At 39.8% G+C, this 12,659-nt stretch overlaps 1 protein-coding gene across 3 annotated transcripts in view; it reads left to right on the forward strand.

Annotated features, from left to right (window-relative positions):
- Nucleotides 1–12,659, forward strand: part of Fndc3a (fibronectin type III domain containing 3A) — a 216,176-nt gene that overhangs the window by 185,929 nt on the left and 17,588 nt on the right. For all 3 annotated transcript variants that reach the window (XM_004665882.3, XM_045145063.1, XM_004665883.2), the window contains 2 exons: nt 3,448–3,553; nt 3,640–3,815. In XM_004665882.3, the coding sequence (XP_004665939.1) occupies nt 3,448–3,553; nt 3,640–3,815 (282 nt within the window). The remainder of the gene's footprint in view (nt 1–3,447; nt 3,554–3,639; nt 3,816–12,659) is intronic.

Genomic DNA, 12,659 nt, shown 5'->3' on the forward strand with positions numbered 1-12,659 from the left:
CCATTTGCCATCTTTGAGTAGTGACATTTGTATGCAAATTTGAAAAAATAAGTTCTAACCTGAATGGTTAATTTTATAGTTATCAGAATATTCTAACATGGTACTTTCCTCATAGTATATATTTAGTGAATATGTTTTGTCTCATTGATGTTTAGCTTTACAAAAACACAACATGAAAATACTAGAGAAGTTTTAGAAAGGTTAAATTTTAGGATGAGATTTAATAGCTATACCAAGCAGAAATAGAAATAATGATTTATTGCTCCATAAAATATGTGTCAGTAGAAATCATGAACTTTTTAAAAATTTACTTATTTGAGACCAACAGACAGAGAGAGAGAATGGGCACACCAGGGCCTCCAGCCACTACAAACAAATTCCAAATACATGTGCCATCTTATGCATCTGGCTCACATTGGTGCTGGGGAATTGAGCCTTGAGTATTTAACCGCTAAGCCTTCTCTCCAGCCCAAAATCATGAACTTTTTAACACAGATATAATACTTACTTATTTCAGAAAAGCTGGCCATTATTTTGTTATTAGAGACCCAATAGCTAAAGTAGATTTAAATACCCCTGTGGCTAAAATATCTATCACATTTATAATATTCTGGAGAGGCATGATTTTTTTTTTTTTTTTGAGGTAGTCTCACTCTAGCCCAGACTGATAGGGCAATCCACTATGTATGTAGTCTCAGGCTAGCCTCAAACACACAGCAATCCTCCCTCTTCTGCCTCCCAAGTGCTAGGATTAAAAAGGCATGTACCTAGCTGGGCATGGTGGCACACACCTTTAATCCCAGCATTTGGGAGGCAGAGGTAGGAGGATTACCATGAGTTTGAGGCCACCCTGAGACTACAAAGTGAATTCCAGGTCAGCCTGGGCTAGAGTAAGACCCTACCTCAGGTCAAAAAAAAAAGCATGTACCACCATATCTGGCAATAGGCATAATTTTTATAGAAATGTTTTTCTAGCCGGACGTGGTGGCGCACGCCTGTAATCCCAGCACTCGGGAGGCAGAGGTAGGAGGATTGCCATGAGTTCAAGGCCACCCTGAGATGACAGAGTCAATTCCAGGTCAGCCTGGACCAGAGTGAGACCCTACCTCAAAAAACCAAAAAAAAAAAAAAAAGAAATGATTTTCTTATTTGTTTTGTTTTTAATGGATTTAACTGAGATTCATTTCTTCGAATATTCATAATGATATTTCTCAAATGACACTTAGCATGTTAAAAATGATTTGTAGGCCAGGTGCAAACGAACTCCAGACGCGTGCGCCCCCTTGTGCATCTGACTAACGTGGGACCTGGGGAACCGAGCCTCGAACCAGGGTCCTTAGGCTTCACAGGCAAGCGCTTAACTGCTAAGCCATCTCTCCAGCCCTTAAGGCACTTTCTTGTGAAGCCTAAGGACCCAGGTTTGATTCCCCAGTACTTAGGTAAGCCAAATGCACAAGGAGGCACATGTGTCTGGAGTTCGTTGCAGTGGCTGAAAGCCCTGGAATACCCATTCTTTCTCTTCTCTCTCTCTCAAAAAAATGAATAAAATATTTTTTAAATACTTCTAAAAAAATAATTTCTGGGGTCTGGAAAGATAGCTCAATGAGCAATGCTTGACTTATAAACAAGAGGATCTGAGTTTGATCCCCAGTACTCACATAAAAATGAAAGGTATGCAGGCATATGCCTGTAATCCTAGTGGTAGGAGGCAGAGACAGGAGACTATATAGCCTGAGTCCAGTCTAGCCTGATTAATGAGAGCCCCTGTCTCAAAAAAAATGGATGGCATTCCTGAAGTTAACACCGGAGTTTGTCACATACACACAGTCACACGTGCACTCACACTGCATGCAAAAAAAAAAGATGAATTTTAGACATCTTGTTGAAAGTGGTAGTATTGTGAAACTGAGTATGAGGCCTGTCAACAGTCTTATGACTCATTTGTTTCATTTTATCCATTAAGAAACTCACCCTGTGGTGGAAAGAATGTAAGAGCCAAAGGAAGGGTAGAACTCCTACAACGTGTTCCCTCCAGGCACAAAATGGCCTCAATATCTATGACCTCATAGTGCCTGGCACTACCTACACAAGGCCATCATAAGAGGAGGGAAAGATCACGACATCAAAATAAAAGAGAGACTTATTGCAATGGGGAGGGGATATGATGGAGAGTGGAATTACAAGAGGGACAAGGGGGGGAGGGAGGGTATTACCATGGGATATTTTTTATAATCATGGAAAATGTTTTAAAAAATTGAGAAAAATTAAAATAAGATTAAAAAATAAAACTCACCCTGGTAGCCTACTTAGTATAGAATTTGACCCTGTCGTGCAAGAGACCCAAGTTTGGTGATGTTAGGGCACCACAAAAAAAAAAAAAAAAAGAGGATTTAAGAAAAGTGAACATACATGTAAGTTTTTACTATTCTAGTACAGTGTTTGTGTTTTAAAAGAATGCTACATATAACCTTACTACCTAAGGGCTTATTATATGTCAATTCTATTTTTTTAACAGAATATCTTTTAAAGTAAAATTTAGTCGGGGGATGTAACTTAGTGGTAAGGTATTTGCATAGCATTTGCAAGGTCTTGAATTCAATCCCCAGCAACAAAGCAAAAAAAAAAAAATTTTTTTTTTTTTTGAGGTAGGATCTCTCTTTAGCCCTGGAATTGCCTAGTCTCCATTGCTGGCTGTGAACTCAGAGCAGTTCTACCTCACCCTCCCAAGTCCTGCAGAGAGAGAGAATAGGCACGCCAGGGCCTCTAGCTGCCTCAAAGGAACTCCAGACACATATGCCACTTTGTGCATCTGGATTTACATGGTTACTGAGGAATCAAACTTGGGTCATTAGGCTTTGCAGGCAAATACTTTAGACGCTGAGCCATCTCTCCAGCCCTCCAAAAAGATTTTTTTAAAGACACATAGCATAGAAACTTAAAATATCTTGAGAAACTTACCTAATTTTAAAATTATTTTAGGTAGAAATTTAGTTTTTTTTAATTAATATTTGGGTGAGAGATACCATAAGGTAATCAGGAGTCTAAACTTGCTGAAAGCAGTAACATCCGAATATTAAAATATCCCTCCTTAGAAGATATTTCTGGATCCCTTTAAATGGAATAAAAATGCTATCTATTAAGTTGTTCTAGATGCTTTGGTTTCTTTTCAATTATGGCAAGGAAATAAAGGATTTATTTAGGTTCTACTTTAGTAACTTGTTTTGTAAATAGTCATTGCATTATATGTCTTTATTTACATGTAATAATTTATGTTATAATAATTTAATAAGGCTTTGTTTAATGTTTTATTTCTTTTCAGTTGATAGTCAAGTACAGTTTCAAGCTATTGCTGTCATCTTTGTGTTAATATTATTTTCCTTTACCATAGCAATCTGATTGCTTGTTTGGGGGCATTTTTGGTTTTTTGTTTTTTTTGTTTTTTGGCAGGTCTCTGAATCTTTACTTGTGCAGACTCCAGCTGTGCCTCCTGGACCATGCCTTCCTCCCCGATTACAGGGTAGACCCAAAGCAAAAGAAATACAGTTACGATGGGGTAATTGCCATTTTGATAATGAATTATCAAGAAGTTAGCACTAAAAGTTTTCCTCCTGTTCTAAAGCATAAACTGTCTACCCTTAGGACCTCCTGTATTTGATGGTGGATCACCCATCTCCTGTTATGCTGTGGAAATATCCTCTACAGAAAAAGATGAACCCAGAGATGTCTACCAAGGCTCCGAAGTGGAATGTACAGTGAACAACCTTCTTCCAGGAAAGACTTACAGCTTCAGACTACGTGCAGCTAACAAAATCGGGGTGAGCAAACTGCTGCCTAAATCACCATCACAGAGCTGCTCAATTTCAGCCATGTGCCATGACACCCATTACTTGTCCATTTTTCTTTCAACTTGTCACTTCTGGGTGTTAATTTTTAATAAGTTTGTATTGATAAATAAGAAGGAAGTAGTACATCCTATAAAACATTAGGTTTACGAGGATAGCTCAGTGAACTAGAGCACTTGCCACAAGCATGAAGGCCTGAGACCACCTAAGTTCAATTCTCCAGGACCCATATAAACAGCTGATTTAACTCCTGTCACGTAGGGAACAGAGACCAAAGAACTGCTAGGGCTTGCAAAAACCACAACTGTATTAAGAGAGAAACTGTCTTAAGGAAATACCTGAATGAGTGATAGACAAAGGACACTTACACCTCCACATGCACATAAGCTTGTGTGTCTGCCACATACACATGCATACACCATACACACACCCACACCCACACCTATCTAGACTGTTTCCTAGATGAGCAACTACAGGCTTAATAAAATCTTACCCATAATCATATAAACTAATGATTGATAGACTAAGCCACAAACCCTTTTTTTAGACTTTCAGAGTTCTTTCTGCCTATAATGTCTTCATTAAGGTATATTTCCTAAAGACGAAACAGTAATTCCTTATCTCAAATGTATAACATACTTATTTCTTTAATCTCTTCCATAATTAAAATTAAGCTGACAGGTCTTTTCTACATTACTTCAAGGTTTTTAAAATTTTTTTTTTTAATATCTTTATTTGGGGCTGGAAAGATGGCTTAGTGTTTAAGGCACTTTCCTGCAAAGCCTAAGGACCCAAGTTTGATTCCCCAGTACCCATGTAAGCCAGATGCACAAGGTAGCATATGCATTTGGAGTTTGTTTGCAGTGGCTGGAAGTCCTGACATGCCCATTCTCTGTCTCGCTCTCTTTCTCTTGTCTCTTCTCTCTCTCTCAAAAATAAGTAAGTGAAAACAAAATATTTACAAAATATGTCTTTACTTATTTATTTACAAGCAGAGGGAAAGGGAGAGAATGGATGTGCCAGGACCTCTAGCCCCTGCAAAGTCCACATGCATGCACCACTTTGTGCATCCTGCTTTATGTGGGTACTGGAAAATCATACCCAGATCATTATGCTTTGCAGGCAAGCACCTTAACTATTGAGCCATCTCTCCAGCCCCTACTTCAGGATTTCTTGTTTTTGTTTTTGTTTGCTGTTAAGACTTTTTTTTATTATTTTCTTTAATTTATTTATTTGAGAGCAACAGACAGAGAGAGAAGGGGGGGAGGAGAGAATGAGCACGCCAGGCTTCCAGCCACTGCAAACGAACCCCAGACATGTGTGCCCCCTTGTGCATCTAGCTAATGTGGGTCCTAGGGAATCAAGCCTCAAACCGAGGTCCTTAGGCTTCACAGGCAAATGCTTAACCACAAAGCCATCTCTCCAGCCCAAGACCTTTTTTTTTTAAATTACACAGAAAGTTATATGGATGCACCAGCTGTTATTACCATCATTTCCATCCTTCCGGTCCCCATTCCCGTGAGGGCCCTCCTCAGTTGGATTGCTGATATTCCCCCTAGATTTGCGGGGTATAGATGTAAGAGCATCAGTCAGTCATTGTAAGGGGGAGGTGGAAAGTGCCTCTCGATTCTTCCCTTCTGCTCTGTGGCTCTTTCTGCCCCCTCTAACACAAAATTCCCTGAGCCATGGTGGTTGTGTTTTAAGTCTATTTTAGAGTTGTGCCCTCAGCAGCTTGTGGATTTTGGCTTTGATGTGTTTTGAGGATCCTCAGTGTGGTGGTTTGAATGGATGGCTCCCAATATATTCAGTTTTTTAATTGTTTGTAGTTTGCATCTGCAGCCACCTGGCTGGAGGCAGTGTCACTGGGTGGATCTTAAGGCTTCAGATTTCAATCTAAAGATATGCAAAGTGTGCCTAGTTGGAGTTCCTGAAGTGTGCTGTGGCATTTGGCTTTTTGGCTTGTGCTTCTCTCTCTTCTTGGTCCTGTGAAGGCAGGCCAGCTTTTGCCATTATGGAACTTCCCCTGGATCTGTAAGCTTCAGTAAATCCCTTCCTCCATAACTGTGCTTGGTCTGGAAGTTCATCTCAGTGAACCTGAAGCTGTCTGCTACACTCAGTGTCTGTCTCCATGACCCTGGCACTGGTTGACTCGCTATTGAAGCAGCACTCTTTACTTGTCTTGTCTCAGTTGGGCCCTGCCTGATGTGCGAGGGGTGGTTTATTTCCTTGTTCTAGCTGCCTACTAAAAAAGAAAAACATTCTCCAAAGGAGACTGAGGTCAGCATAGGTTCAATTGGATAAGTATTATTAATTAACAGAGATTTGATGGGTGTAGCCACTCTTTTGGCTAAAGACTAGTAGGAGCTTCTTGTTGGAGTCCATAATTTTGGTCTCCACAGGATTCTGGCTTAGTCCCCAGTTCCAGCAAAGGGTTCCTTTCTACTGAGTGGATCTCTTAGACAGAGAGCCATTGATTACTCACCTAGGCTGGATGCCACTATTACACAGGCATATCTTTCTGGTCAGGCTGTTTGCCTTGGTATAGCAGTGTCCCCTGTTAGGACATAAATTTGTTGACCATTTTCCCACAGCAGCTCATGCAGCACTTTCTAGCATTATACAGGCAGACCATCTGGGGACTGGCTTCTTTCCAGATTCCATGTGGATCTCTCAGTGTTCTGTTTGGTAATATGTGGTATCTGCAATAATAGTCTTACCTTTTATCTCAGGTAGGTAATTTAGTGCTTTTACAGAAGCCTGTCTTGTTTTGCGGACCTCGTAGGTCTCCTCAATTGATCAACAACTCAATGTAGATTGTAACCAATTTCTAGTACTGGGAATTTCAAGCTAGAGCCAAATGTTTTAGGGTTAGGTTTTATCCCACCCTCTTCAGGGTCGTTCTTACCTGACAATCCCTGTATACTCCTGTTAAGGGTTGTCTAATTTAGTCTGCTATTGAGGAAAAAGTTTTCTATGGTGCCATTTTATTTTGGATTTCATTTTCTGTGTATTTCCCCTGCTCTCCCATTTCCTTTCCCCAGCAAACCTCCATTCCTGTTATCTGACTCTCAGAGTTATCTGTGAGGTATGCCTGAAATTCACGCTGTTCCAGGTTAGGAACCACAGATGAGGGAGAACATGCAGCATTTGTGTTTCTCTGCTTATGTGAGTTTGGTTAGTATTATCTGTTCCAAGTCCATTCATTTTCCTACAGATTTCATTGCATCATGTTTCCTTACTACTGAGTAGAATTCTGTTGTATATATGTACTACATCTTAATTATCCAGTCATCAGACAGTGGGCATTTGGGTTGATTCCAGTTTTTAGATATTGTGAATTGAGCAGCTATAAATATTGTTGAGCAAATATCTCTGCAGTGAAAAATGGAGCCTTTAGGGTAGATGCCCAGTAGAGGAATAGCTGGGTCAGTTGGTAGCTCTATTTTCATGAGTCTCCATATTGATTCCCATAGTGGTTGTGCAAGTTTGTACTCCTACCAGCAGTGAAGGAGGGTTCCTCTTTCCCCACATCCTCGTCAGCATTTACTGTCATTTGATTTTTTAATAATTGCTTTCGTGATTGGAGTAAAGTAGAATCTCATAGTTACTTTAATTTGCATTTCTCTGATGGTTAAGAATGTTAAACATTTTCTTAAATTAGTATTACCCCTTGTATTTCTTCCACTGAGAACTCCCTATTTAGTTTGCTGCCCAGTTTTTTGAGTGGATTTTTTGATTTTTTGTTGTTGTTGTTTAGTTTTTTGGTTTTTGGTTTGTTTTTAGTTATTTGTAGATTTTGGATATTAAACCTCTGCCAGTGGTATGATGTGGTATGGTGAAGATTTTCTCCCATTCTGTGGGTCTGTTAACTCTGTTTATGGTATGTGTGTACAAAGCTTATAAGCTTCATGAGATCCCACTAATTGAGTAATTGTTTAATTTCCTACCAGGGCATTATTCAGGAAGTCTTTCCCTACTCCTATATCATGAAGAGTTCCCCTTATTTTTTTCTTGCAGGCATTTAAGATTTTTCAGGTCTTACGTTGAGGTCTTTAAGCTATTTGAGTTGATTTTTGTGAGAAGAGTGGGTCTAGTTTTATTTTTGTACATGTGGTTATCCATTTTGATTTTTTTATTCATTGAAGATGTTGTCTATGCTCCAGTCTATGTTACTGCTGCTTTGTCAAAAATCAAGTAGCTGAGGTTGCTTAAATTAAGGTCTGGGTCTTCTGTTCTGTTCCATTGGTCTATATGTCTGTTTTTATGCCAGTAACATGCTCCTATGGCTTTGAAATCTAGCTTTAGATGGGGTATGATAATACCTGAAGAGGTATTTCTTTTGCTAAGGGCTGTCTACCATTCCATATAAATTTTGAGATTATTTTTTCTGTCTCTGTGAAGAATGACACTGGTATTTTTATGATGTTGCCTTGAACCTTTATATTGCTTTTGGTAGGATTGCCATTTTCACAGTATTAATTCTACCTATCCAAGAACATGGAAGGTCTTTCCACCTTCTCATGTCCTCCTCAATTTCTTTTTTGAGTGATTTTATGTTTTCGGTATACAGGTCTTTCACCTCCTTGGTTAGTGTTATTCCAAAGTATTTGATTTTGTGGAGGGGGCGGGAGTTACTGAAAATAGGACAGCCTTTCTGATTTCTTTCTCTTTTGCATATATGAAGGCTGCTGATTTTTGTGTGTTGATTTTTGTATCTTACCACCTTGCTGAAGGAATTCATCACCTTCAGAATTTTGACAACAGAGTATTTTGGGTCACTTATGTATAGGATCATGTCAACTGCAAATAGGGCTAGTTTGTCTTTTTTTCCAATTTGTATCCCTTTTATATCTTTCTCCTGTCATTACTTGGGCTAGGACTTCTAGTACCATGTTGAACAGCAATAGTGAGAGTAGGCAAACCTGTCTTGTTCTTGCTTTTAATGGGAACTCCTTGAGTCTTTCCCCATTAAATATGATTTGGACTTTAGGTGCTTTATATATAGCCTTTATTATTAAGTTGAGATATAAACCCTCCATGCCTAGTCTTTCCAGTGTTTTGATTCTGAAGTGATGTTATATTTTGTCAAAGGCCTACTCTACATCTATTGAGATGATCATGTAGTTCTTGTATTTGTTTATTTGGTGTATTATGTTAATTGATTTCTGGAAGTTGAATCATCCTGCCTCCATGGGATGTAGCCTGCTTGATTAAGGCTTTTGATATGTTGTTGGATTCTGTTTGTGAGGGCTTTGTTCAGGATTTCTGCATCCAAGTTTATCAGGGATATAGGTCTATGTTTTTCTTGTTGTATCTCTGTCTAATTTTGGTATCGGGGTAATGCTAGCTTCATAGAAGGAATTGGAGAGGGTTCCCTGTTCTCTGGCTGTATAAAATTGCTTGAGAAAAAGTGGTTTTAGTTCTTCAATGAAGGTTTGGTAGAATTTGGCTGAAAATCTTATCAGGTCCTTTTTCTTTCAGGGAAGATTTTTATTATGTTTTCAATCACGATGGATGTGATAGGTTTTTTTTAGGAGAGCTCTCTGCTCTGGACTCAGTTTTGGTAGGTGGTATCTGGTTATGAATTGTTCCATTTCCTCCAGGTTATCCAATTTTGTGGAGTAGAGGTTTTGGAAATATGTCTTCATGATTCTTCCAATTTCATTGATGTCTGTTTGAATGCCCCTTTTTATTTCTAATTTTGTTAATTTGAAACTTCTTTCTCTTTTTTTATTTATCAAGTAGGCCAGCAGTTTATTAATTTTTTCCCAATAGCCAGCTCTTCATCAGTTTTAATTGTTTTCTTGGTTTCCAATTCATTAATTTCTGCCCTGATCGTAATTATTTTGTTCCATGTGGAACTCTTAGAGTTGGGTTGTTGTTTTTTTTTTTTTTCCAATGCCTTTAGGTGGATGGTCCAATTATTAATTTGAGATCTGTCTTTGTTATTTTGCATTTAGTGCTATGAATTTTCCCCTTGGGACTGTCTTCATTGTGTCCCATAAGTTTTGGTATGTTGTATTTTTGTTGTCATTCAGTTCAAGAAATGTTCAGTTTCCTTTTTGATTTCTTCCACAACCTATTCATTATGTAATGGTGTGTTATTCTTTCTTCTGGAGCCAGTATAATTTCTATTGTGTCTTTTGTTGTTAATTTCTAGTTTTAAAGAATTGTGGTCTGAATTTTTACTGAATTTATGGAGGCATGCTTTATGCCCTAATATATTTTTAGAGAAGGTTCCATGGCCTGCTGAGAAGAATGTGTAATCTGTAGAATTGGGGTGAACTCTTCTGTAGATGTCTGCTATTTCTAATTGGTTTATGGCATTGTTGAGCTCTATTATTTCTCTGTTGATTTTCTGCCTGGGTGATGCCTAATGATACTAGTGGGGTTTTGATGTCCCTGACTATGATGATATTGGGATTTGTTGTCAAGGTCTTGCTTTGTAAAGTGTGATATGCCTGTGTTTAGTGCACATGGGATTATGATTGTGATGTCCTCTTGTTAGATTTTACCCTTGATGAGTAAAAAGGGGGTTATAGCTGCAGATGAGCAGGTGCAAGTGCAACAGGGGTACCTGGGAAACTGTGAGGTAGGGAACTGGGAGCTTAGGCCTACTCACTAGTGCATGCACCCTCTAATGCAGGGAAATAGGCAGTTGAGGACCCAGGTACTGGTCAATCAGGAAGCCGGGAGACAAAAGGCCTGCTTCTGCAGCATACACACATGGTCCAGGCCTCCCCACACCAATACCAGGGAACTGGGAGGTTGGGGAACAAACCAGGAGCTCTGGCCTACTTACTCCATGCAAGTACCCTCCCACACAGGGGAACAAGGAGTTAAGGACCCAGGGGTAGGTCATTCAAGAAGCCAGGAGCAAAAAGCCTTCTTCTGCAGTACGCACACAGGGTCCAGGCCACCCCACACTAGCAGCATGGGTACTGGGGGCCAGGGAACTGGGAGGAGAAGAATGAACCAGGAACTCTGAACTACTCACTCCACATGAGCACCATCTGGCAGGGGGAACAGGGAGTTGGGGACTGTAGTTTATAACCTCAGGTTGTTGGGATGAACCTCTAGACCAAACAGTTTATGGGAGGAAGGAAATTTATTTGAAGCTTACAGATCCAAGAACAGTTTCTTAATGGCAGGAAAAAAAGTTTTCAGGACAAAACGGGAGGAGAGCTACTACAGCCATGTATCCTGAACACACTTGGTCTTATCTGATATCAGAGGAAAATCAAAAGCCACTTCAAGCACCACAAGCAAATACACTTAGGAACTCCAGGCAAAGCTCAGACACTTTACATGTCTTTAAACTGGAATTCCACATCTCCCCCCACCTCTCCACACACATACACACCTTAGGGCTGGACCCTAGGATATACCCACAGGACACCTCCAGCCAGTTGGCTGCAGATCTAAATTACGAACTTTAATAAAATCCTGGATATATGGGGGGGGCAACCATTCAAACTACCACATTCCACTCCCTGGCCCCCAATAGATTCATAACCATCTCACATGGTAAATTGTATTCAGTCCAGTTTCAAAGGTTCCCACAGTCTTTTCCTACCAAAGACAGTTCTAAAATCCTAAGTCTGATAACCACCTCACAATGTATATTGTCATATTCAAAGGTCTGCACAGTCTTTACCAACTTAAGATAGTTCTAAAGTCCTACCAGGCATGGTGGCACATGCCTTTAATACCAGCACTTGGGAGGAAGAAGTAGGAGGATTGCCATGAGTTCAAGGCCACCCTGAGACTACATAGTGAATTACAGGTCAGCCTAAGCTAGAGAGTGAGACCCTACCTTGGGGAAGGGGGAGGTCCCAAGTTTCATCTGAAATTTAAGATACTCTTAGTTGTGTGTTCTATAAAATCAAAACAAGTTATATACTTTTAACATACAACAGCACAGAGTAAACATTTTCAACTGCTATAGGCATAGCAAAGAGATACTGGAACAATGTAAACTCAACAATCATCAGGCAAACATCAGCAGTTTAAGTCCAGTATCATAACCAGTGACTGACAGTCTGGATTTTCTAATTCCACCCCTCCAGCTGGCTGAATAGCCAGGGAAAACTTCCATGCCAAGCCAACAGCCTCCACAGTAACCCTTGTACAGCCCTGGTATAGCCAAAACATCTCCAGGACTCCATGCAAACCACGGATCATTTTCCATGGCTTTGCCAGCCTATCAGAATTATCATGTCCTGCCTCATGCCACATCTCTGCAGCAGCTCCTGGAACCATGTGTGCATTTCATGACCACTCCATGCATTTGTTATGGTTTCAAAGTCAATGCCAGATGTGCAGGACACAGCCATATTCTTAATGCAGAGACAAAATTAACTGTAACCTTGAAGATCAGGTTCTTTTTCCATTCAACTCTTTTGCAGAAGAGTTTGTATATCTATCATAGTCTTTCCTCTGGCATCCCTTTCATTGTTTTAATGGAAAGCAGTTGGGCCAACTTCCTTAAGATTGCTAATGTATTTAAGAATAGCAGCTTAAAACCTTAAATCACTCAGGCCCATATCTTTAGCCAAGCGTATCAGTCCATTACAAATTTAACCTTGATCAGACTGTTGGCATGGGTAGCAGAATACAGCCAGCCCTCATGCCAGTAGCCCTGTTCCAACAAGGTTTACTGCAGTCTTCCTTTCCCTTTACAAAGTTCATAAGTCAAGCCTCTAAATACAGTTCTGTATGCCAATAGCACTTTCAAACTCTCATCCGAATAGTTTATAATACTTGGCTTATCGCTCAAGAAGGCATCTTCAGTTGCAAGAACCAAGTTTCCCATTC

The sequence above is a fragment of the Jaculus jaculus genome, chromosome 3, assembly GCF_020740685.1.
Source record: "Jaculus jaculus isolate mJacJac1 chromosome 3, mJacJac1.mat.Y.cur, whole genome shotgun sequence".
In the NCBI taxonomy this organism is placed as follows: domain Eukaryota; kingdom Metazoa; phylum Chordata; class Mammalia; order Rodentia; family Dipodidae; genus Jaculus; species Jaculus jaculus.